At 43.1% G+C, this 27776-nt stretch overlaps 1 protein-coding gene across 1 annotated transcript in view; it reads right to left on the bottom strand.

The window, feature by feature from the left end:
• Nucleotides 1-3298: 3298 nt before the first annotated feature.
• LOC136543896 (uncharacterized) overlaps nucleotides 3299-27776 on the bottom strand; it is a 150784-nt gene continuing 126306 nt past the window's right edge. Inside the window, exons 7-12 of the mRNA XM_066536221.1 lie at nucleotides 15242-15424; nucleotides 15050-15143; nucleotides 14693-14762; nucleotides 14536-14619; nucleotides 4053-4266; nucleotides 3299-3412 (exon numbers count right to left, since the gene is read on the bottom strand). Coding sequence (XP_066392318.1) covers nucleotides 3299-3412; nucleotides 4053-4266; nucleotides 14536-14619; nucleotides 14693-14762; nucleotides 15050-15143; nucleotides 15242-15424 — 759 coding nt within the window. The remainder of the gene's footprint in view (nucleotides 3413-4052; nucleotides 4267-14535; nucleotides 14620-14692; nucleotides 14763-15049; nucleotides 15144-15241; nucleotides 15425-27776) is intronic.

The following is a 27776-nucleotide window of genomic DNA, read 5'->3' as shown; positions in this document are numbered from 1 at the left end:
TCCCATGCCTAGCCAGAGTTCAAACTCCTCAATGGCAAACATGGATATCTGTGGGACACACCATAGTGCATCTAGATATTCATCCTACCCACTAGGGGGGAGCACGTCACCATTAGAGTCATGCACCTTACAGGTCTTGATCTCGAACACCCACCGAAATAGATCCTTGTTAGGCTTGATCCCTAGGAAGGCCTCTCAGACAACAACAAAGCCCACCAGCTACAGCACTGTGTTAGGAGGAAGGTGTTGTAGTTGGACGCCATACCTATGGAGGCATCCACGGAAGAAGTCCAATGCTAGGATCACAAACCCACACTCATGGAAGTCAATGAAGGACACCGCCTCACTAAGCTATGAGAACGGGAGGACGTCTTCGACGGTAGCCCTCACCCAGCAACCTCCTTTGAATGAAGAAGGCCTTTCTCCACCAGCCACTGCAGCCTCGCCGCCATCACCTCTAAAGGTACCCATTCACCCATTTTGCCATGCAGGAGGAAAGTAGGGCAGCGATGGTGGAACTAGCAGGGGATGACGAATACACCATACGGCGGTGGGTGGCAACACATAGCCTAGGTAAAACTCTTAGGCCTGACCTCCCACATTTTGTTTTTGCTCTTTTGATTGTAGTAGATGGCAGGGGAAGAAAAAACAAAGGTAAGGATCAGGCCTAGGTAGAAAGGGCTATTTAAGGGGTGGCGCCCTGAGACACGAACCAGTGCCCACATGGAGTCCACCACTGGAGCAGGTCCCACGAGCCCTTAGGAAATGAGGCAGCACACCACAACTCATGACTAGGTACGAGGGCACCATTAAGTCACAAAAAACCAAGGAGGTCGACCACCACTAGGATTCACGCCAAGTGACCCTCTATCATCATGACTAGGCATCATAGCGCTCGTTCACACGCAAGTGGCCGCCATTTAAGCCATGTAGTGACTAGGGAGGCAACGATCCCTTGAGTCCACATAAAAAGCAACCACCATGCTCATGACCTTGCATCATGTCTAGGAAAGTTTCCCTCCGACCAACCCTTAGAAGGGCTCGAGGCCACCAAGAGATAGGGGCAGGATGAGATGGGCCCCGATGGCTCTAATCGGTGGTGAGGAACCTCATGACCATCTCTTCCTATGTTCGAGTCATTTGCTTCGAAGTTGCCTAGGTTGACCCCCTCTGGGGGGTGGCATCTTGCCCTCTAGCCACTACAAAGGCGGTTGGGGACTGACGCGCTTGATGGCCAACAATTTATGGGATGTCTCTCATGTCGATTAGGGAGGATATCGGGTCCCACTCAAATTACCCATTGACATCGATGAGGCGCACCAGCTCAGATCATGTGGTTACGGTGGACAAGCTTCTCCCCATGTGGGGCAAAAATCAGACCCACCTGTAAAAAGGTTTCATGACCCCTCAGGGTCAAAAAGGCCATCGGGGAAAGATGAGTGGGGACCCCAGTGGTCCCGTCCAAGGACAAGGCCAAGCCACTGACCAGACTCCTCCCCATGCCTCGGGTCCATGGCCCCGCGGCTCGCTCCATGACCTCACAATCCAGTAGGAGTCATTGACCCCTCTAGAGAGAAGTCAATAGAGCAAAATGGCAGAAAACTTGCGATGATGCTTTCCTTCGTAAGAGCAGTACTTGCCCTAAGAAAGAAAGGCTACAACCCCACCGTATGTAGTCAAGGGCATGTGATGATCCCAGAATAGGGGAGCCACCCTAAAATCACATCAACAATGATGGAGAGCACATTCAGGGCTAGGACGCTCGACTTAGGGCCATTGGCGACACCCCACTTCATGTGGTGGCGAACCACTCTTCGTATACACTGTCGCAAGTGAAATGACACCATGTGCATGTTCAGAAGATGGAGTTGAAGCTGCATCATAGGTGGTGAGTTCTTAATCAACTCAAATCCATATATCCTCCACAATGCTTCTAGAGGGGTCATTGTCCTGGCCTCTCTATATTGTTTAATCTCATTGATTTTCCCATTTTCATTAGGCCTGCTAGCTGTTGGTATTTCTTAATGTTTATAGAATAATCCTCAAGCGCACGGATATACTAATGTAGCATTTCACCCCACTACTAGGAATATCCATTTCTATGATAAATAGTTTTCATCGTTGAAGGAGCCAAATTCATCATAATTTCAGTTTTATGACAAAAAATGGTTCGTCATAAAAGTTGCATCACACTTGCACATCTATGACGAATTTGACAAAATCATCATAGAAGTGTCTTGATTTGTGATGAAAAATAGACCATCATAGAACGGTTTTGGCATGCGTGGCACGGGGCTATCATGCTGGTGGGCCCTTCCGTTGGAGATGCCTTCCACGTGTACATGCTATAGCCCACGTGTACATGCTATAGCTAGTTGCATTGGAGATGGTTCGGGTACGTGTCACCTTCTTATTGCACAACATGGCCATCTCTAGTTCTTGCACGTATCAGGTTCTTACTGGACCACGTGTCGGGTCCCTGTTGTTCCACATGTTAGTTTTATATTGGCACATGTGTCTTGTTGCGGTTGGATCATGTGTCACTTCTTCATTGGACCATGTGTTGTATTTTTATTGGTCCATGTGGCCGTTTCATATTCGACCATGTGTCACGCGCTATCCGTCCATGTTTCATATTTTTATTCGGTCACAGTGGCTTCATGACTTCCTTCCATGTGTCATATTTTAATAACCCACGTGTCGAGTCCTGGCTATTGCGTGTGTCATGCATAGGTTCATCCATGTGTCACATTTTTATTTGATCACGTGGTATGTCCTGGTTCTATCGCATGGAGTACAATCAATTCATTATAGAAGGTAATTCGACATCATCACTACTACATAGATTGACTACATAACTATTTAGCCTAGGCAACCAAAGAATAACAATTAACATTTCACACGTCAGCAACAAACCACTGACTAGAGTATCACCACATCAAACCGGCATACGAGTCCACACATCAAACTAGCACATGAGCCCATACATCAAACCACAAATGTTCACTGCATGAAGCTAGAGGAGTTAAAGACTGAGAGTTACCAGAAGAGCTGAAGCATGTGTATAACTCACGAAGATTGTTGTAATCGTCCTGTTGCTGTTTCTTATATTCCTCAAGCTCCCTTTTAGTCTTTTCTATTTTCCTCATCAGTTCATCCACTTGATTAACAAGGACAGCGGAACTTTCCTATTTTGCTAGCAAGCTATTCCCAAAGCATTATCTCTGCCGATGTCTTTGTTCTGGTGGAGCTAGTCTGGATACCAACATTCTTCAAAAAAAAAGTTGCTGCCACTTCCCTAGGAGGGAGCCTTGCCCTGGTAGATGTAGAGGACCTTACAAACAACATTAGCACTAGTCATTGGTTGCTGCCCATTAGCAATAGGTTCTACTTGCATAGTTTCCATAGCTTCCTAGTGAAATTCAAAATGTAAAACATTAGGTTACAGATAGTGTAAGAGGACTTCAATTGAAAACCCAAGAGATTGATTCATAACAAGTAATGCATAGGTCTTCCTCAACCTACTGCTGATAGAGATTACATAAGCTTAAGTAGATTTTAGTAGATTTCCATAACACTAGGCTCCTGCTACGTTTGCTTCTTTTATGGCAATGGCTTCAGTAGATTTCAAGGGAAGCAAAAGAAGGTACTTACAATTGCCTGCTCTTATAGCATTGCTCAGGCCCTTTTTGCTACCGGTATGGAAGTCCTTCAAGGCTTCCACAGCATTAACATCTTCATCAGGTGGACCATTTTCTTCTTCAAGTCCTTGATCATATTCTGCTACCTACCTCTTGTTCTCCTACTGTTCACATTGCACATTAGTTTTGATTTATATTTATACAAAGGCAAGAGTAACAATAAAACACAATTGTCACTTACTTTTTTTTCATCTAGACAACATAAGAGTGAGATCCTGTATCCTGGTGGTATTGCACTTTTGCACTATTTCGCTTGTTCTTCTCAGATGTTTCCTATAGATTCATTTGTGTTAGACTATTGCACAAGTAGACCATAGCAAGACTAGACAGGAAATTGATGGGTTCACACACCTTGTTCTTAGCACTAGACCAAACCTTGACAAGTTCACACCACTGTGCATCATTCATGGATGATACAAGAGAGGTCATATGAATCTGATCAGCAGGGATGCCAATGAAGTATTTTTTCTTCAACCTGTAGCGCGTCTGCCATACCATAAACTGCATTACATTCCGATAAGCTTCTTTTGTTGGTGAGTGAGCACTGTTAACTGCACAACCTTCGCTACACACAGTAGTCTGAATGAAAAGTAAATCCATTAAAGTTGCTCAAAGCAAAGTTGAATGTCAAGAGGGCATACCCATACATATATTTAGCCTATCCACAAATCTTGTGCAATAGACGGTGCCAGGGCCTCTGCCCCTTGTATTGTTTCCAATGCGTCAAAATTGGTACTTCATGCCTGACTACTTGTTGGCATTTCTTAGCGTAGCTACTAGGTTTGTATCCCCAGCAATTGTGCCAGAAATGTCGGTAGGCAAGACCAAGCATTGTTACTAAGTTTTTATCCCTAGCAATGATTCCAGAAGTGCCTTGTTGGTATTTCTTAGCGTCATCACTAATGATTAGCAATGCCACTAAGTAATAGCCTTAATAGTTCCTTAACAATTTTAGATATTTATCCGCAAGCACACAGGAGCTATCATTGTAGCATTTCACCCAAAAGTATTCAGGGTATCATTATTTATATTTTCCCAAAGGAAGGCATATATTGATTAAGAGTCTAGTATGGGAATGAACTTGAATAATAATGCTTGAAAGTACAATGTTTATAGCAGGGGTAAATACGGTGATTTCAAGATAGTGGACACACACTTGGGATTCCTCAAAGGATAAAATAGAAAAAAGAATAAAAGAATAATCTAAGTCGAGCAGGCATTGGTCTCGTATAGTCATACAAAGATTTATTAATGATCATACAAGTTACATAATTAGTATTAGGGCTAAGTGTGAAGCAGGTTAGGAGGCCACCGAGTACTGGTCTACCATCAACCTCATGTGATAATTTAGACTCCTACACCCTAGTCGAACATGGGGGTTTACAAGGGACAGACAAGGCTATCACCACCTGCTGCCTACCCCTCAACCATGGAAAGGGACAATGCATTCACCTATCTCTCCATACCCAACCACCATGCTTGTGTATATAGAAACTACCCAAATCCCCCTAGGTCTCCGACCCTACAGATCGATAGATGCCCACCTAACGGCACGATGAACCGCCACCTCAACTTTGCTCTAATCCCAATTATATAAGTTATATGAATTGTTAAGCATAAAGTTGTGTATGCTATTCTCATGACACACAAACTATACACTAGTTCATATATCAAGATTATTACATAACAACTATACTCTAGTTCATAAGTATGACTATAAATGTAAGATGAGAGCATGACTTTGGAAGAACTCATATCTCTTAAAATACTAAAAGGTCTCTTCTTCCAAGGAGCCAACCTCTCCAAGGTAGCTTTGCCTTGCTCTACAGCTACTACTAAAAAGGAAAAGATACAAGAGTGAGTGAGGTGTGTGAGGTGATGCTCAATGTGTTGTGTGTTAAGAGAGGAGGGTACCCCTCTATTTATAAAGTGCTCAAGGTGGTGCTGGAGGCTACTCTTGGTGTGTCCCCGGCTCCCACCGCCATAGCATGGTTCCATGCCACTGCCACAGCAAGGGGTGGCTGAGCAGCGTCGATAGAGGGTCGGCAGCCCCTAGGGGTCAGCCTCCCCTTGACCATGGCCACTCACCACTGCCTTCATGTGGTAGGCCATGGGCTGGACCAGGATGGCTTCCCCATGGTGCTTTGCCCTGGTTGCATTGATTTGATAGGCGTCTCCCTTGTTCCTTTACGCAAATCAGCGTTGGAAAGCACCTTTCAGTGAATTATTCCATGTATTTGTGTTTGTGACCTACAAAAATAATGTTCTCCAAATACATGTGGAGCTTGGTTAATAGTAAATGCATATGTGTTTAAGATTGCTTGTTTCTCCTCTTTTTGTGTCTTAATTGGCAGTCAGATTTGATCGGTAAAGACCGCCAACACTACTACACCTACCTCTAAGGCAAACTTGGCAGCTTGCACTAGATCATGTGGCCTTCTATTCCCCTCAGCAATAGAGATGCGCATCCTCAATCCTCCTAGTGATTTGCTCATTTTGTCAAGCATAATTCCACGAGTTTAAGGCCTCGGCTTCCTCGCTCTTTCCAGCAATAGTACTATATAGTTTTCATATATTCAGATTGTTAGGAAAGTTACATGGATATCAAATAGCTAGTGGAAATTGATTGATAGACATCTATAAGGTAATATGAACCTTGGCAAATTTCATTGTTCTGCAGGTGGGGGAGACAGGAGTTTGCTGAGAGGGCTCCTCTTCAGTAGGGCTATAATCATCTAGCCATGAGGAGTCTCTCTCAGGGCTAGGTAGGATGCCATCCCGACTAGTGTCTCTAGTCAATTCATGAACTTGGAATTGATCCCTAGGTCCAGGGTGTCTATCGTGATGGAGAATTATGTTCACCTACTATGGCTACCTCCACCCTTTTTCTAGTGGTAGACCTCGGAGTACAAACTCCATGAGTAGCCCGTTCTGGTGGTGTTGACCTCACTCGCTTGGAGGGCCTTCACCTAGGACTTATGACAGTGCTGCCTATTGTCCTACTAGTAGAGCCTTCTCTATGGCTTCTTCGACCTAGACACTAAAATTGGAGATACAAACTTAAGCAGCAAGCATGTACAAATTCCATTGCTATCCAAATAGTAAAGCATGGCATGGCTACCTACCCCCACCCCCTCCGAACCAAATACAAGATAGAACAAGCACCTCAATTGATAGGGGCACTGGCTCATCTTCTAAATCTGAATCTGTTTCTTCTGTATCATCAAATCCCTCAACTACCTCGCCTAGTTTGGGGATATATTCCAAATCTTCACCGTGTCTACCCTTTGTGCTTAACTTTTTTGCCTTTGGAGACATAGGTTTTAGGCCCACACATATTCCAAGTTCTTCCATCTTTTTATGATTCCTTATGATTTTTGCATCCCGTGCTCGTTCATATGCAGTTAGTGGTTGTTCATCTAGATTACAAAGGCATTTATTAATGAAAGCTTTTATGGAATGTCAACACAATAGAGAAGAGTATGCAAATAAGTGCCTAACTAGTAACTAAAGCTTACTTGGAAGTCATTAGTCTAATAAAGCACATGTCAGCTACACTCAACTATAGGAAATATATAACCCCATCGCTATCTACATATCCTTGGTTCAGCCACTACAGTAGAGCACACATCATTAAAGGAATTTGGATACCTCTTCTTCCCTATTCCCTGGCTTTGCTTTGTTGTTGGCACCGCCATCCTGTCATTGTGGTCATAGAGTTGGTGCGGCCGGCATTGATGAAGGGGTACCAGATCTGGCTCTGGGTAGGGATCAGATCTAGTTGGTCATGACATGTGCCGAGCTAGGTAGGGGATCCAGATTTGGCCTGTACCATCATCGAGGTAGTCCTTCCACCATCAGCTGATCAACTAGCTGTCGATGAATTGAAGGGGATCTGGCTCTGGCTAGGGTTTAGAAATGTATGGGAGAGGGTGTGGCTAGAGAGCGAAGAGGGAGTCAAGCTGCTGTTCCGATGGCGCCTAGGGTCCAGAGCGGGGTGGATGGAGAGTGGAGAGGGAGGCCATGGGACTAGGATTTGGAGCTAGAGGAGAGACGGTGTGGTCGGAGAATGAAGATGGAGGCGGAGACGATGACTATTTGCGCTTTTATGTGGCCATCACATTACCACAAATGCCCTTGTCTAAAATCAATGGTGTGGTAAAACTATTTTCCGTGCTAAGGGCAAAAGAGAGACATCTAATTTTTGGTGCGTGTTGGTGGGACTACTTGGCGCGGTGCGAAATCAAATTTTTGGGCGGGCAGACCGCCCCATCTACTTAGCAGAGACCAGAATTTATTCCATGTTTTAATAGGAAATGATTATGACAAAATGTTGTACTTACCTAATATCTGTCTTTTCATTTTCCCTTGTGCACCAGTTTATATATTCGATGAGTTAGTTGTTGCCTTTTTGGTTTTTTCATAATATAAATAAACATACTAAAAGAGGATGATAATAAACAATTAAAAGATCCATGAATTTGACACCTAAAAATTACCAAAAAAAGGAAAAAAAAACTTGCTCGCTGTAGCTTATTGCGCTACAACTGGCGATTTTTGTGTGTGTGTGTGTGTGACTGCATCTGCGCTATTTGAACTAAGGACTATAATTCGAAAGCAAGGTTGAAGGCATGCCTAGGGATGGAAAACCCTCCATGGGTTATTCAAATGATATCCCCATGGATTATTCACCCTAGAAAAAGTAGTCATGGATTCTAAGGTGCTTTGAGTTTGTAAAGAGAAAAAAAGCATCCTCCTCCTGGCTAGCGCTCTTGCGATTCGCTAACTCGCCAGTACTTTAGATCATCCACCTCCTCACTGGAGTCGTAGATGTTGCTGTACTTTCCATCGCTCGAGTATGTCCCCATTGTTCGTGAACCTCGAGCTGGTCGCCAACGCCGTCTTAGAGAAGGTGAATGTGGATGACAACATCCTACACACCCACCTTGACCCTTGATCTATGGGATGTATTAGTAGTACAAGTCATGGCGAGGTTTGGTCTATGAGATGACCATATGTGAAGTCTTATTTGCATGCATGTCTATGTTAACTTTTGTGGAACTTTGTATTAGGTCGGTTAAACTCTATTGAGCGTGGTGTAGCTTAGGTCCTTTAATTTGGTCATTTGGTAACTGGTTATATATACTAACCGTGTTTGCCCTTTCTGATCGGAGGATGTGGGTGTATAGACGTTGAAATTTTTTGGACCCTAAGACAGTCCGACCCTACAAAATATAGATGATCCGGATCACTATAAAATACAGGGGCCATCCAACTTGTCAATAGAACCCGACTACCAGGGGCTAACAACTAGTTCTAATCTATAGAACCCAACAATTAGTTCAGGATACAAATAGGTATGGACTAATAACACAACTAATTGGTTGATTTTTAGTTGGCTATTTTTTAGCCATGGCTAACTAGTCGCAGTCCATCCAAACAGGGCTTAAGACAGTCCGATACTAAAGAAACCTTGACAGGCCGGATCATAGTTTTGATGAAACAACAAAATACAGATCGTGTCAACTCTTGCGATGTATATGTGGGGTCATGGGTGCATAGCCACATGTGCGTGGGTTGTGGGGTGGTCCACGACCCATGAACTATATAACAACAGAGACAAGGGGTGAGAGGAAGGATCTTTAGAGCTCCTATTTTAGTTCCATCCCAAAGCTTTTGCCCTCCACCCTACTACTAGGCATCTTTGTTCTTCATTTTTTTGCATTTTTTTTTCTTTTTTACACAGATCATGGATAACTATGATCATTCTTGGGACATGTATGTATATCGCTGTCTTTTGCAAGCTTCGTGTTTGCCATGGCCTACAAAGAAGGGTTGTAGTGCTTGTAGTGCATTCTAACTTTTACAGTAGGTGTTACATTGCTTCTGTAATTGTTCATCAAGTTCTTGGCTATCAAAACTACCATCTTGCTGAAGATCATCTAGGACCCTATATGTTTGTTATGGTTCATTCAAATGTAGATCTCCAGACTTTGCATTCATACCGCTATGAGTTTCATGGTGTAGAAGTATTTTCTCATCATATCTGTTATCTTACAATCCGTCCGAATGATCCAGAGATTGGTGGAGTTCATGCAGTTCCTTTCAACTAAGTAGTAGAAACTTGGTTAGGTGATGTTAACGTTTAATATCTATGTCATTAGAGATATGCCCTTGTTCTTTGTTTCTAAAATAGGTGTGATGTTCAAGAACCTCATAACACTGATGTTTTGATTTGTGTTTTCAATGTTCATTGGAGACAATTGTGATGTTCTTTAGTTTATCTTGTTGTAATAATATCCATTTAAATGGACTTTTGTTGAACTTTACATTTGGTGGGTTAAACTCTATTGACCAAATATATACAGAGAAGTACAGTATTGTTGTAAATCATATGCATGCCTCATAGTCTGAGTCGTGTAAATTTGACCAGCCTAGACATTTTACTCTGCTACTGAGCTGTGACTAGAACTTTTGCCACATTGGCTGTGCTATAAAGAATAGCTGCAATGGCTGTGGCTGCATGCATGAAGTACTAGTAAGGTAGTTGGATTTGAAGTGGCATCTTCAACCACAGCCGAGCAAATGTAGACGATCAAGACCTATGAAACCATGTAGCCATCTCTAGCTAGCTGCTGCTCTGCAAAACCAAGCAAGAGAAATTGCTTACCAAAGCAAGAGCAACTCGTCTTCACTCTTTAGTCTGCCCCTCGACTGCTATGAATGGTTGGAGTGAAATAATTGCAGAGGCTTTCCTCATGCATTCAATTCACTCCTCACAACCGCGCAAGGGTTGCTTTGTGCTTGTTGAACCAAACATGTATCAGTAGTACTAGTAGTCATAAGGGCTTTGATCTTGCAAGAATCAAACACATATTAGTAGTCTTTGATAAAATTTGTTGAACTTGCAAGAACCATGCAGTGAGGAGTTCATCTCAACAAGTATCGCCTAGATCTACTGCATAACAGATGAGACATAGTTGTTGAATTTTACTACAAACGCAAGAAAGTTTAGCCATAGTATATTTGATCTCGTAGGACACAAGTATAAAGGGTCATCAATTTTGAATGTCGTAGCAACCAGTATGCCCCTCGACTGTTGTGACTACTTGGATTAGAGTCAAATAAGTACAGAAAAGTCCCATCACAACCACACCAGGCATTCAAGTCTCAAGCGTGTCATGGTGGTCAAAAGCTCCTTTTCTTGATTGCTTCTTGTGTCCAGCTTTCCTACCTCATTCACTTCACTCTCGTCAACCATGCAAGGTCTATATGAAAGAGCATCCCCCTTCCCTCATCCGATAGCATTGCATCAATCTGCTTGCTCCCCACTTCCCTCACCTATTTGCATTTTCCCAATTGCATTCCCCGATGGTTTTAGGATTTAGATAAAGATAATGTGCTTCATATCAAACCATACTATTTTTATGAACTTATTATTGTTTCTGCTAACCTCATTGCTTCCCCTTCCCTCGATTGTCATTTGTTCTAACCAAAATCATGTTTATAGATGGCAACTAGTTACCATACCACGGATGTGTACTCTACAACAAACGATGTGTTTTGGCAACAACATGTGGAGCCAGGAGAATAGAACATGTAGCTGGTGACTTGGGGGCGTCATGTACATAACCGAGCTACGCGATGCCTAATCATTGAAGCTATTGTTCGTGCGGTTGTTGGGCAGCAACACATTACTAGAGTTGTTGAAGACCATGATTCTAGAGAAATCTTTGTGCTTTGCAGCACTATTGTGGATGCCCATCGGCTCTCTGACTACAGTGTCGACACCAGTGGAGACTGCGTCATTTTCAAGATGGTTCATCGTCTCAACTTGATCGGAAGTCCTTATGACCTCAACTATCTCAACAAGACCAAACCGATTTGACGACATTGAGATTTTGTGTGCTTAGGGTACTGTTCATTGTCCTATATCAGTAGTTGTAGTAGCCATGACTGGCTTTAATCTGTGGGATAGCACGAAGTCATGTAGTGTATGTGTTGAGCTCATGTAGTATGAACCCTTGCTAATATATATTGTGTTATTTGCATGTCTGTGTCAAACTTTGTTAAACTTGCCAGAACCTTGAACCGAGGAGCAAGTTTGACCTTAATCTAATGCAGGACAGAAAGCCATTGGTGTTGAAATGTTACTAAACAAACAAGAAAGTTCACCTGCCATTTTTTTGAAAACCTCGAATGGTGAAGATGCTATAGTGGATGAAGTTTCCTTAGTTGGTTTATGTTTGTTTTTTTATTGCCTTGGGTGTCTGGCCTAATGGCACAAAGTCATGTATTTTATGTGTTGAGCACATGTAAGAGAAGGCAACCGCACATTCCTTGCGGTTTAGATCTATAGAGGCAATGGGAGAGCTCCAGGAAGGAAGGAAAACAAGCGAAGTTGCGGACAATATCGTGACGGTTAGAGCGATAGGGCGGAGATTTACTCAAAGATTCTGAATTTTGACCAAATATATATAGAGAGGTATGATGCATAATAAGTATTTTATACAACAAAAAACAATGAGCTTAATCAATAATCTTCTTCGGTGAAGTGCGAGAGGAATCTCTACACTGCCAGGTCAAGATACATAGACAAATCTCATCGGCACATCGGTTAGGTGGATCACCGGTAGAACCACTTGGTGATGCACTTGCGGTGGAATGCGTGGCTGTAGCTGGGCACTTCCATAGCATGGCGGGCGTAGGATTAGACATTTCATCCTCTAGGCAAATGCTGCAGTCTTGACACCCCGTTGGCATCACCTCCACCTCCGTATAGAGCATCAAGAGTGCCTTGGATGTGATGAACTTGAGTTGTTCATCGACCCAAAGCTCAAGCATCACATGGGCGATGCAGCCATCCCAGCAGGCCTCACGCGCTAGGGCCATGTGTTCATGAACCTTGTGCTCAGGAAGGATGTCCTCCCACTGCTAGTCAGTGAGGTTGAGTTGTTGCAGCTGCATGAATGTCCTCATCAAGCCATGGAGGACATCACGAACACCTTCCTGGTCACCAGGGATGCCCACCGCTTGATTCGCCTTCAAGATCCTGGTGGCACTGCTTCCTTCATACAGGAGGTACACCAACTGCTAGTGACCACTGGCTTTGAGGGTCTTGGTCATCATGCATTCCTAGGTCATAGAGAATGATGCTTCAATGCCACTCCTGCCAGATGGATCATTGAGTGTGAAGAGTTTATTCAACGTCGTTCTTGACTTGACGTGGTGTTTGAAAGTGGAAAACTGGGCATCAGGATCTCCAATGGAGCTCATGGCGATGGCTACTCTATGGGTCTAGTGGCTTAGTTTGTAGCTATAATTTGAATTGGTTTGAAGTTGGAACAAGGACGATTTAAAGGAAACCTGGTGTTAAATAGCTGCGGGATGAATGGGGGACAGTTACAAGATGGAATTTGAAGTGAATCACTTTGAATGTAGAGGACCTTAGACGGCTACTATGGCAGAACCTCCTAAGAAATTGGGCCCACGTGCATCTATTGTTGTCTCAACAGACCTCTGATAGCGTACACAAGTTCCCAACAACTTAACAGGTCTATCAGGTGTCCTCGGGAAACCAGAATCATCCATGAATCTTTTCTAAACAGGATCCCAATCATAGACATTGTAGATTACAACAGTTTTCAATATACATATCAGAGATTATAAAGCTAAAGATTTAAGTTTTATTATTACAAACCAGTTGTTTCAAACTTACAAAACCATAAGTGTCATACAACCATAGTAGTAGGATAATATTACATTAACCTTATTTTTCATACAAACTAGTGCCTTGTCCAAAGGCCATTCATCATTCCTCATCGTCATCGACTTCAAACACTGACATGCAGCAGGGACCAAAACAAGCCTACGCATGCGACTCACCTACAACAAGGGTTAACAAACCCTGAGTACAAAAGTACTCAACAAGACTGACCCAACGTAAAAGGGGGTGAAAGACTTTAGAGATGCAGGTGTTGGGGTAAGGTAAGGATGTAGCAAGATTCAAAAGTTCTTTGCTAAAAGCTTACTATTCTTGATCCTATTTTCAAGTTTTTCCCTTAAGTCTTCTTGGTTCATTATCTCATACTAAGTGTTCATATCCCATATTCCAATCCTTCTCATTCCATTCCTTTTTTCAAATTTTAGTAATTCACCAGTCCTGCATTGCTTCTATAATGAAATGAGTCTCCATATCCGTGAAGCACCGGCAATTCGAATTGATTCAAGTCCCAGCTAGGGATTCCTTATCACACGACATATGTAGAACTTAATCTTGCATATATCAACCTTGCTACCAGATCCTCCTATACTAAGCCGTCTCCACGCCACCGAGAGCACAACACACCTCCAATCCGGCCACATTCTAGCCACGAGGGTACACGCTACTCCCACCATCTCTCCACTCCTAGTGTGTGGGCATTCGTCTTAGTATCGGATTAGCCGAAGTAGGCTTACCAGAGTATGTGACCAGTACTACAAAGTGTCTCATTCAGAAGATCCACAATGAGTGGCCTTTAAGCGACATAGTCGGCAACATTACCCAACATTCAAGATAAGTCACCCGACTAGTCTCTAGTTCATTCTATCTTCTTTCTTTCTTTGGCCAGAATGCCATCTTTGAGTGTATCGAAACTTTTACTTTGAAAGCCTACCATAAAGCATACTAAGCATTCTACACCTTTGTAAATGAAATCATCTTCAAGGATGGTAAACAATTAACAAGGTAGGCAATGCATCAAGTAGGTAACATTTGAATTAATCAACTTAATGCAATAGGTAACATAGGTGATAAACTTTTCAAAGTAACAAGGTAATGGTTTTATGCATAAACCGGGGCTTGCCTTCATTGACGATCTCAGGTTCTGGATCAGTACCACAAATATCAAATCCTGAGACAACTGGGGACGACCTCTTACTATAAAGAGATCAAGACCAATGTCAAAACAAAAAGAAGGTTTCAAGTACAGGAAAATAAGAAAACAACTCACCGCTGCATGATAAGGGGTGCATCATCTTCTTCTTCTTCCTCAGTCTCAACTAAGGCCACCATAGCACCAGCTGAAAAAGGACAAAAGTAATTAGTTAAAGACAAAAACAAGCAATAGAAGGTCAGAGCGTATTAATGTGCTCACCTAAGAGCATGCTAGCTATAACTTGAGTACCTAGAGAAGTACTCGACTGGCGAGCTTTCTTAGCAATGGGCACTCCAGAAGAAGAACCAGCCACTCACCCCCTCTTGATGATGCTATGAGTAGCTCGAGGAACTGAACGAGGAACGTACTCTACATATACATCAGGGTTTGCGAAAGAAACACCAGGAAGCATTACGGCGGTTTGTGACTTACTAGTTAAAGAAGCCCCAGCAAGACTACTCCCAGACCCCACAATGGTAGGGAGGTCGTGAAGGGGAACCGGGTCAACGAAGTTACGCCCAAATTCCTATGAAAAGAATAAGACAACAAGACAAGGAAGATTAAGCGAAAATAGATACAGCAAAAAGAAATACAAAAAGTACCCACACAAAGAGAACAACTTACAGCTAGAGGCGGGTTCTTTGCACAGAACTCAGAGATGGTAAGTAGGATAATGCTTGCTCCTTTCAGCATCTTCTGAAGACACTCGAGTACCTCCTCGTCGGTCAACTCAAGGGCAGGGATCATGCATGAAGGATCCTCAGCCCCAGAGTACTCGAAGCCAAAGTTCTCTCGCTCGTTCAGAGGCTGAACACGACGGCGAAGAAAACTCGAGATGATTCTGAAGCCGGTCAAGCCCTGCTGCTTTAGAGTGCTTATCCACTCAAGGAATAGCTAGATCGCCTAGAGCTCGTCCAATGTCAGGGAGTTCTTTTCCCACCGGTCATTAACCAAGGGACTAGATCTAGAATGAACGGCGAGAGAAGGAATCAAATTGGTGGCATAGAACCAGTCAGCACGCTAATCCCTCACAGAGTCAACTAGGTCATAGTCAAAGAACTTGCTTTTAAGACCCTGGTGAAGCTAAATCCTACAGCTGCCAAGAACATTGGTCTCTTCACGGCGGGGTTGAGGCTTCAGACGAAAGAAGTGACAGAAGAGAGAAAGAGAAGGAGGAATTCCAAGGAAAGCTTCACAGAGATGAACAAAAACAGAAAGATGGAGAACGGCATTAGGAGTAAGATGATTCAAACTAACCCCAAAATAATCGAGAAATTGATGAAGGAAGGCGGAAGCAGGAAGGCAAAGTCCAGCACGGATAAAGGAGACGAAGAGAATAATCTCACCAGGGCCTAGAGCAGGGACCCGATGCTCACCTAGAGCTCTCCATTCAACAATGTTCTTGCTCTAGATCAGACCATCGCTAACAAGCTCGTGAAGCTGGTCTTCAGTCGTTGTCAAAGCCGACCAAGACTTCTGGGCAGCCCTCATGGCCATGGACTCCTGGTTCTCGATCACGGAAAGAGACGACTCCTCATCCACGAAGGTTGCATGGGACTTGCTCATGGCTTTCTTCCTACCCATGTACCAACGAAGGCAAAAAAGCACTAGGGAAAGAGAAGGCTCAGACAGCGACGCTCAAATGGCGGTGGCAATGGCGACGGTGGAGTTGCAAAGGCTAGGGTTTTTTCAAGGCAAAAGGCGAAGGCAGGGTACCAAAGAAAAGGAGGACAAAGGCCTTTAAATAGATTTTACACCAATAAAAATGTGGCCCACTAGGCCCGTTCTAACGCGGCATGAGAACACAACGGTCCATTTACTGACACAGCTAAAATGACGGAAGGCACAAATCCACACAACGGTACAGTTCAACGGGCAGATTTTAGACTTATCCATCCAGCAAAATGGCTGAGTTACCATATGGCTACAAAAAGAACTCATCAGCCATGAAGCAATGGGAGGTTACCTCACAAGGAACATAACAACCTGGTTCTAACATAAAGAACTTGGGAATCTCATAGACAACCAGGACATCAGTAGAATAAAGAATGACAACTCAGAAGACAAGACTCTCTCTATTACAAATGACTTCAAAAGATACAAGATTACACATCTTACAAGGCCCAACGAACTCAAAACCACGACAGGCAAGTAGCAAAAAGGAACCTAGAAACAACTAGGCTCTAGAACGACTATGTGTTCCAAATCGCTACTCGGTAGAACAAACCGCACTCGACTACACTATTTTCTTCAAAGGACGGACGTAGTGCACCCAAGGCGGAAATCAGCAAAACGGCAGGACAACATGGAGCAGAGAAGGCCGGCAGGCATCTATCTACCCAAGTCTGATGTGATGCTGGATATGGTGTTGATCTACACCAGACAGTCTCAAGACAAGCGACGAGGATCAACCCAGAACTGCCAAATGAAGGAACGAAGCCCACATCATAAGACTCCCTCCAACTACTACCACGTACATCCTGGTACATTGCTGCTGCGGGATTAGCCTACCTCTAATCCCTATCACAAGACTCCCTCCAGCTATGGCAAGACACACAAGAACTGCAAAATAAACCCAGGGGCTGCTCTACCTCACAAACTACCATATTCATGACTATAGAGACTTCAGAACAAGCAACAAAATGCTCAATGAATCAAAACAGCACTCTAGGAGGCTATTTATAGACCGAAGGAGCGGTGCACATGGACCAGGAGCACCAATGGAACAAGCCTAACAAAGGACACAGTGAAAAGATAGAACTCAATAATGAAAGGGAACTCAGGCATGAAGGAACAGTACTTAACAACAAGCATATTCAGGAGAATATACCAACACAGTACAACCCGTGAACAAAAGGCATTTACACTCAACCACCACCATACAACTACACCTGACAACAGCAGACTCTACATCTGACAACAGCAGACTACCAGAGAATATGTCAAGATCCTGTATCCGAGCTCTTTTTGAACAATGCTCGGGGGCTGCAACAGGGGAAGTTTTCAATTTGTTGAACAACTCAAAGTCAAGACCCTAGCAAGAGGCTCGGGGGCTACACTCAAACAGGAATTTTCAAACAGCATAAAGATTCAAGACCCTCCAACTTTTTGTTCCAAATAGCAAGAGGCTCAGGGGCTACACTCAGTGAGTGCACTTTTTTATTCAAAAAAGCGCACATCACTCAGAAGACTTCTTCAAGATAGACGATTTCAAGGCCACACGACGAAAAGAACCTAGAAATAGCAATGTCCGAGCTCTTCTCGACAAAGAACCCGGATACACGCTCGGGAGCCCTTCGATGAAGAATCAAGGCAATTTCAAGAAAAGGCCCTCAAGCTCCTTGTGCCAAATAGCAAGAGGCTCGAGGGCTACATCCAAATGGGAGTACTTTTTCTTCAAAAAGGTACACACCACGCGAAGATCTCATGAAGCGCTACACGGTTTTGCTCAAGAAAGCACTCGGATGATGCTTGTTCTTGCTCGGCAAGACCTGAAGGAACAAGACGAGGCTTCTAGAACTCAACCATGAAGTGCTCGGGGGTTTGTCGGTGCGGGACCCAAGGGATACCCCACACGGAAGGGAGAACTAGTCTAACTAGGATTCTTTCCCTATAATCTTAGTAGTAGTATTACTTTGTAATCCTACTAGGAACTCTTATTGTAAACTGACTAGGACTTTGGCCTCCTAACTATATAAAGGAGGGCAGGGCTCCTTGGATCAGGAGTTCAGAGAATAATTGTACAACACAACACTGGATAATTAATCCAACGCAAAGGCTAATGCTGACTGGACATAGGGCTATTACTCGATCAAAGATCGAGGGTCCGAACTAGGATAAATCGACTATCTCTTGCGTTAACCATCGAGTTCTGCATACGCTGAAGCCCAAACATACTGCCCTGGGGACCCCCATGGCAGGCTATCGGTGGTGGGATACCCCACACGAAAGGGAGAACTAGTCTAACTAGGATTCTTTCTCTGTAATCTTAGTAGTAGTATTACTTTGTAATCCTACTAGGAACTCTCATTATAAACCGACTAGGACTTTGGCCTCCTAACTATATAAAGGAGGGCAGGGCTCCTTGGATCGGGAGTTTAGAGAACAATTGTACAACACAACACTGGACAATCAATCCAACGCAAAGGCTAACACCGACTGGACGTAGGGCTATTACTCAATCAAAGATCGAGGGTCTGAACCTAGATAAATCGACTGTCTCTTGCGTTAACCTTCGAGTTCTGCATACGTTGAAGCCTGAACATACTGCCTCGGGGACCCCCATGGCAGGCTATCGGTGGTCAAACATCGATAGTAACTTTCCATCAGTTGACATCTAAGTGATTGCACCGCTACAACCAGCTTGGATATTGGTTAACTAGCTTCTCATACACTCAAAGGATGTTTACCCCATCTATGATCACATCCTTTATGGAAAGTTGTGCTCAAGCCACTTTAGTAGAGAACTACTTTTCAACCTTGGGAACAAATATAGCACCGTTGTAAGGAATATCAGTCAACAGACTATGGTCTAGTGCAAAGTCCATAAGGTCTATGCTATATCCACTAGGGAAGTAGATGTTACAAGTAGTTAGTCTACGCTTGAATCACTCTTCGTACATTGAAGACAAAGTACGCAGGACAGTGCTATCTTGGATTCATCCCAATGTAACTATGCTTTATGGAAGCCAATGAACAAAATCCTTTTAACAAAAATTTACTACAAAGAACAAGTATAGAAAGTTATCTCGACCAATTTTGGCCCCTCTGATGCTTGAAGCTATGTAGCCTAAAGCTATCGCTGATATTGGAAACTAGTAACATGTCTCTCTTCCATTAGAGTCTTTCGTCCTGAATCTCGGGACGTGATTCCTTTAAGGGGGGAGGGCTTGTAACACCCCAGGTATTTGTCACCTATTAAGCAATGGGTTTGAACTTAAACATGACATGTTAAGTGGTGATGAAGGTGTTAAGATCAAATCTACAAGAGTGAGCTCCAACTTAAACTTGGGCAACACACCTTTGCTTGCTTATTGGCCCTTTTCAGATATACACCTAAGTAATGTTGAAGGTGCTTCTTTCATGTTCCTCACATCAATTTCCACCCACATGGATGATTGGAAAAGTTTCATGAAGTTTGGAATCAAGAAGTCACATGAAATGACAAGTTATGTTCTCTCCTAAATTGCTTTATTAGGTGAATGAGAACATGTGATGACAAACAAACATTGCAACCTTGATCAAACAACTCTACTTACACTCATGAACAAAAGTTATGAAGGGTTCATGTTGAGCAAGTGGCCTAGAAAATGCTCCAATAGATCAAAAAGTGTAATTTAAGCTTTATCATGACGCTACTTTGACTTGGTTTGAACTATGCCTTATAGTGCTTGCATGGCAGTGGAACCTAAACAAAAGTTGAAGTTTGAGTGGAGTAGAACAAACTTTGTTTTTGTACTAAGAGCTAGATCAGCTTGTAAGAAAGTCAAAACGAGGCTTAAACTTTGAATCTGCTGCTGTTTTCAGAGTCCAAAAATACTCTAGTCTGAGTTAACTGAAACCTGAATTTTTAGTTTTGTGTACCCCACTTCGGAGCCTTGTATCTCTCTAACCAGACCGAATTAGACTTTGGCACTTTAATCAAAGTCGAAGATCTCGCGTAACTCTACAACATTGGTTAGTTCCTCTTATGCCAAAACTAAACAGATTTGGAGTTACGAAGGGACGAAGTTTGAGTTTTAGCTTGTATTTTTGAGGTGGTATTTAATCCATTCATTTAGTTTGAAATAGGGCCGACACAGTGCACAGCGCTGCAGCCACATGTTGCACTCGCTCGCCGTAGTTGCTTGCATGCCCACCAGCTCGCCTCGGCCATGTGCAAAAGACGTGAAATGGACACCGCTGTCTCTCCCTTCCTCTGCATTCTCTCTTTCTCCCTTGCTATTCCCCTCCTTCAGCCAGGCACGGCGGCAGCAGGAAGCCATGGCTGGGCTGGCTGAGCTCCTTGCTCCGCGTGATTCCGCTCCTCCGACGCTCCTCAGTCCTAACCAGCCTCGCCTTCGAGTTCCTCGAGCCACCCCGTGCGCATCGCGTCTCTTTCTTGGCTGCCTCCACCGCCGTGTGCTGCTGCAGCCGGCGCCCGCCCGGCCATCATCGCCAGCACGCGTGGCCAAGCCGCATCGGGCCACCGCGGTGCGAGCCGCGGCTACCCATGGGAGGGAGAGGGCCCCTTGGTGCTCCGTCGCCACTCCTCGCCGCCGGCGAGCCTCCTCCAGCCGGCGCCGGTGATTCCCTGTCCGCCTCCTCTGTTTTGCCCCGGTGAAGGACTACGTGCAACAATTAGAGCAAGTCCAGGGGTCTAAGTGAGAAACCGTAGACTCATTTAAATAGTGCCTGTAGGACCTCTTCACTGATGTTTGATTTATTTTTTCCGCAGGGACCCCGATGCAAGATTTATAATTCTTTTTCTCTGGTTTTTACAGATTTGAATGATCAACTTTGAAAATTCAGTAGTAATTAGTAGAAAACTCATAAAATAACAAATGTGGACTTTTTGGAATCCTTGCAAAATTTTCTATGCAGTAGATCTATAATGTGGCAGGTTTTAGTTTACATATTTTGCTGTAAAAGAGATTTATGAAGTTAGGTTCTTAATACTTTTTTATAACTATAGTTATTGTGCTCAAATAATTGTGAATTTTTTGTGGAGTGCTACTAAGGTCATTCTTGATGTCTGGTAAAAATTTCAATATTTTAGGCTTGATACTTTAAGATCTATAAAAATAACAATTTACCTGTATTGCTTTGCTCCTATTCTGAATAGTCCTATATGTTTGAATTAATTGGCTTAGTTAAGTTATGAATCATGACTTTATGATAATACATGAGTTGTATTACTTTTATGAAGATTTTCAAAAAGCTAAATATCATGATTTTTGGTTAAGTAGATCTTGAGTTATACTTGCTTAAATCTCTGTGGCTGTTTCTGACCAAACCCAGAGAGGGTTTCCTTGTTCTTACTGTGGAGCCTTTTTAATAGTAGAATTAGATTGAGGTGTTTACAACAAAGTTGTTTAGAATTTGCTAAGCATTCTAAAAAGTCTAGAACCACATTTATTGGGCGTGTATAACTCCAGTTATAGCTGTTTAAAATCACATGTCAGTTTCTGTCTATGTTTTGGATAGAGATGCAATTATTGGATTAATTGATCCTTCTATCTATAGAATCATTCTTAATATTAGAATAAGAAAGTTGTAGGTAACTTCCTAAGATTTTAAAAAAGTTATGGTTCATGTTTGTTGGAGGTCTAGAACTCCAGTTATGCTTCTCTGAAGTTCCTATCAGTTTTATGTACCACTGTTGTTGGGCTGCATTTGCAGTTTTGCTTGTGCAATCATTTTGTGGCGGAAATTATGTTTGCTGTGGTTGTAGTGAATACCAAAGTTGTAGCTAATTTCATAATCTTGCTTGTGTTCAAATTGCATGGACCTAGGCCTGATAATTTAGGAGCTATAGATTTTGTAAGTTCATTGTTAGATTTTGCATGCTCTCTGTAAAGATCTGAATGATTGTCTTGTTTGACTTAGCTATGCTTTGAATCATGTCTTAGAGATAATAGAACAAGTGTAGTGCCTTTCATGAGCTTTCCAAATTGTTAAAGATCATCAAGTTTGGTGTTGTAGAGCTCCAGTTATAAGCTTGCGAAGTTGCATGGCAGAATCTGTCCAAGTCTGGACAGAGGTGCTCAATTGTGCTTGATTGACCTTGTTAGTGGTGGAATCACTTTGTGATGATAATAAACATGTTTTAGATAATTTAATAATCTTTCTATAAAGCTAAGGTTCATGCTTATTTGATGTTTGTGACTCCAGTTATGCCATTTTGAAACTACTACTACTACTTTTATGTCCTAGTTCGGTGCAGATCTGAAACATTGGCATGTTTGACCCAGTTAGCTTTGGAATTAGCTTTTGGTGATAATAACAATGTTGTAGGAAATTTCATTATCTTTCCAGAAAGTCTAGGATCACCTTCTTTGGATGTTTGGATCTCTAGTTATGGGTGAAACAAGTGTTATCTGTGCTGCTGTCTAGATTTCTATACATGTGCTAGGTGATTGCCTTAGCTTGCTCTTATTTTGGCTAAACATGTTGGTTAGTTCTTGATTAATGCATGTGTGCAATGTCTGAACTTAAGTTCACTTATGTACTATGCCTAATATGTTTACCTATCCCGTTATAATAGGTTGTGTGATGTTTAGTGAAATAACTCTAGGTGTCTATGTCTTGCATGGTCTTATGTTTGCCTTGAATGCTATTATGTGATGCCTCTCATATTACCATTCTTCACATTCATGCACTTGCATCGTGCATCTCAATTAGGTACTGCTAGATGAACCACTGTGCCGGATGAGATGGTGGAACCCAACCCGAAGACGGTGCATGGTGAACCTATCCTGAAGATGGAAGGACTTAGCGAGTGTCGTCTAACAAACACTAACCTAGTGTTGGATTCCAGGCAAGCCCCGAAGCATTCTAAGTCTCCCATGTTTTTACAAATATCTTGAGTATCTTTTATTGTTGATGATGCATTAAGTATAGGAATTGGTTGGAACCAATTGTTGTATTATATGCCTTACCTTATCCAGATAAAATCCTATGAATCCTAATTAAGTCTAGGATCGAATGATGCTTAGCTATGCTTAGACCGGTAGAAGTCGGGTGATTTCCTGTCACCTGTGAGATGTAGGATGAGCTCTGGTCATGGTTGGCTATATTTGCTATCATGAAAAAGAACCATGTGTTAATAATGAAAAGAGACCGGATGGGATGACAGTAGTGTAGCAACAAGGCATGGAGGTCTTGGGTGTGAATCTATCCCCTGTCTATGTCATTTAAGGACTGATACGTTGTAAGTCCTCATGTTATGTTGAACACAGCCTAACACTTAGCTGGCCAGATAAGTCGTTCCGACTACAAAGCCTAGTAGCTTGATTCAGGCTAGGGACATGAGCAGTTGGTCACAATCTAGGATGGCAGTAAGGATGTGTGGAGAACCATTGGCATAAGCCCAAGGGCGGGTTAAGTCACTGAGCACTCATGGCTAGAGTGGTTCTCTAGTTTTGCGGCACTGATCAGACCCGTGACTCCTGAATTGTACCAAAGGTGACTTGTTTACGACCCTGATAGAGAAAGCAAGGTTTGTGTTAGGAGTACCCCTCCAGCTGGATAGGAATCGATTCGAATCGCCATCTCTCCCGGATAGTGAGAACTTGACTGAGCAGCGGCAACGTAGATTCACTAAATTTAAAGATATGGTTAAAGGATGATGATGATAATGATAATGAGCCATGAAATACCTGATATGGTTATTATTGTTTGCAACTTAATCAAGTGATTGATTAGTATAGGTGCTAATATAGATGGTAGGTAATGGCTAAAAGTCACTGCTAGTATAGGTGATTAATGCTAATGGTTACTCAAGCTTTTATGCAAAAAGGTTGTCCAGCTAGATCCACTGATAAAGCCTTGCATAATCCTTGGTGTCACTTTATTTCTAGGTTTATGATGGGTAAGTCTAGCTGAGTACATTCAAGTACTCAGGGTTTATCCCACCTTATTGCAGGTGAAGTTCTCGGCCTGTTGAGGATGGTGGCTAACCACCAGTGGGCTCGGTGATTCTATATTTACTTCTCATCTATATGCTTTTGTCTAAGGATGTCACTTATGCTAGCAATGTATTTGGAACTTATATTAATATAATCAATTGAAAGCTATGTTGTTTTCAAGAATTGGTTTTGAAACCCAAACTTTTACTATTATTTGTGAACCCATTTATAATATTATTTTTCGCTGCAACTCTGCGTATGTGATGTGTATTTGCTTAATCATGCGATCTTGGTTGTGATATTGATTTACCGAGGTCTTTTGGGACACTCGGTGGACTACCAGGTTTATATAAGTGAAAGTATGTGCGTGTCAATGTGTTAGTGGGGACAGCCGTACTTGATCTTGTATAAATTGGGCGGTTCCATTACAGCTATCAGAGCCGACTCTCGTGGTTTCATAGGCGTGTGTGTCAGTAGTTGTGTAGGCATGGTGCGCATGGCTGGAGTGGTCCTAGAGTGGTCACACATCATGGCACATGCGCTGGCACTAGGACACATGGATGTAGCCAAGAGGGGATGTTCCTGGCTTGGGATTGACCGATGAGGACGTCGGTCTCTTAAGGGGGTGAGGATGTAACATCCTGGCCCAGAGCTTAATAGGATTAATAGGATACTCATACCAACAAGTTGCAACTTCTTTTCTAGGAAGCCCATCTCTAAAGAACTCTGAGGTTAAGTGTGCTTGGTCTAGAGCAATTTTAGGATAGGTGACCGACCGGGAAGTCCTTCCCGGGTGCACATGAGTGAGGACAAAGTGCGTAGAAAAGACTTGTGTGGGTCTATGAGGGTAGTCTATGTCCTAGAAAAGCAAGCCAGATGTAAGCGGGCCCAGGCCTTGTAGAGGCGGGACGTTACATGTATGACATAGGAGAGATGTTTTTCAAAACCCATAACTAGCATGTGTAGGTGGTGTGAATTTGAAAAACTATTTGAATCTTGGTCTTTGTGACCTAGCCTTGTCATGTGGTGATTATAGCTCTCCTTGATTGTTTAATTGGCTAATCACACATGACATGGCTTTCTTAAGTCCACAATCTACTATGTCTCACAATATCTCTCTCAAGTAATCTAAATCCATATATGCCAAATATTTGGAAAAGAGAATTGTTACTCATGGCATTTGGATAAGAAAAGTAATTACATCATATCTGGATCAAGGGCTATACATGTTTCTAGATCAAGAAATGATAGAGAAGGGGATTGGAATTAAGTGAATGAAATTTGGAACAAGAACTGCCAGTCCGCAAATACCGGACATGTTCGGTATTCATACCGGACATGTCCGGTATGAGCAGGGCTATAAGACAGCTGGTACCCCTTTGGCCAAATCAGTTTTCCCTCCATCCAGCCAACCCAGCCACCTCTCCTTGATCTTCATTAGCGATTTTAGGTTTCCACCATGAAAGGGAGAGGGAGATTGGATCGGAGGAGATTTGCATCAAGATCGAAGGCTCCGGGACTTGGATTTCCAATCACATCCTCATTCAATCTCTCAAGGTACCCTAATCCTGGACCTCATCTGATCTAAGTGATTAGGGCATGATTTTGTAATCCCTTTGGTAGAGATGGTACATTACCTGTCTAGAAGCATTGCCCAGAGTTTGGATTGGATTGGTTGAAGATTGAGTGAAGGACCCTGGTTAGGGTTGCTATCCACTCATACCAGACGTGTCCTGGTACGGGACAGCAGAGCAAGGTTTTGCTCCCTTGTTTCAATCTTCTCAATGGTTGATTCTTAGGACTAAGTTTAATTGTCTATTGTGTTTTGTGAACCTTTTGACCTAGTTTGGTTAAGTTGATTACAAAGCATAGGATAATTATTCTTATTTCTATATTTCAACTAAAATAAGCTATCGTTTGAGGAATGGATCTAAAATTCCTTGCAAATCTTTGGATATAGGACAACAAGCCATGAGTGGATGACAGGAGCCTAGGTCCAAGCATAGGCATGATCTAGCACTAGAAAAATACAAGAAGTCAAGATAGGAAATGCATCCTAGATTCGAGCCGACCAGCAGGAGGTCTACCAGAGCTGCCTCTAGTATAGCACCTCAATATGTAGAGGGATCAGGGAGCTCTTCTTTTGACACTGATACTGATGTGTTTAGAGTGGAGTCTAGAGAAGATAGAAAGAGGAAGAGCACTGACTGAGGCTCAGAAGGTGACAGCTCAGATGAGGAGCAGGAGATTGAGGAGGAGGAGCCAGTACCTCCATTTCAGCACCAACCTAGTTAGGGTATGCATTATGGTCTTCTCGAGACACGTCTGCCTAATGTGCCCTCTTATGTTTCTAGAGTTGACTATAGGGGAAAGGGCATGACCAGGAAAGCCAGAGATGAGAGAAGGGTAGATCCGAGAGGCTTACCTAAGGTTCAGTATGATCACCGCTTCTAGACAGCCTTTCACATGGACTTCTACTCTAGTGTGATTCTCACTAGGAACCCTAGTGGTAGCTAGATCTCAGTGGATTGACTGGCAGTATATTAGAGATTTGCAGAAGGCCTCCATTGATCATGCTATTGCCATTTGTGAGCATACAGGGGTTTATGAGATTATGGAGTTCCAGCACGACTGGAACACAGAGGTGGTAGCTCAGTTCTATGCCACCCTATATGTTGAGGAGGATGACAAGTGTATGCACTAGGATGCTGGAGGGCCAGTGGTATAGTGTGGATTATGATGCCTTCGCCTGCCCTGCTTGGTTTTTCAGAGGAGGATCTTCAGAGGGACAGGATCCATACAGAGCAGGTACTTCCTCTAGAGCAGCTGACCTACATGTACCCACCTAGGGGGTGAGAGAGGATTAGTGGGGAAGGTTCTAGGTCTTCACCCTACTTATAGACACCTAGATAGGATGTTCAGGAAGACTACTGACTACAAGGGTGGAGACATGGGCAACATTGCAGATTATTCCATGAACCTGCTCCATAGGATGGCACCTGATGCTCAGCCATTCAGTGTTTTTGACTTTATTTTGACATAGATCAGGAGTGTGGGAGAAAGGACCCTTAAGGGTTGTGGTTTTGCTCCCTACATCATGCATATGATTGAGCAGGTCATAAGGCATACCTTTGAGTATGACTAGGTACATAAGGCCCCTGAAGATTGTTGCAGACTTGCCTAAGGTTGGGGTACCTCCAGCAGGACTAGGAGGAGGAGCGGTAGCACCTAGAGGCAGATGCACTTGTAGGTGGTGCAGTAGCAGGACGAGCTTCTCCTCTACCACATGCTCATTCACATTCTTCTTCTCGTCGCCACAGTCCTCTGTCTCCTATTCACAAGATGTTCAGTGCTATCTTTGGGATGTGCAAGGACATTTGGACCGGTCAGCAGTAAGGAGAGGGAGGCTAGGAGGAAGGATACTCAGACTTTGAAGCAGATTGCTTCTAGACTTGAGCTTGATCCTCCTAGGTCTCCATTATTAGATGAGGCAACTAGTGAGCCTAAGACTGAGGAGCAGCATCAGGGTAGGTACGATGTAGAGTTTGTTG

The sequence above is a fragment of the Miscanthus floridulus genome, chromosome 3 (genome assembly GCF_019320115.1).
Source record: "Miscanthus floridulus cultivar M001 chromosome 3, ASM1932011v1, whole genome shotgun sequence".
Classification (NCBI taxonomy): Eukaryota; Viridiplantae; Streptophyta; class Magnoliopsida; order Poales; family Poaceae; genus Miscanthus; species Miscanthus floridulus.
This window is presented reverse-complemented; position numbering and strand designations above follow the sequence as displayed.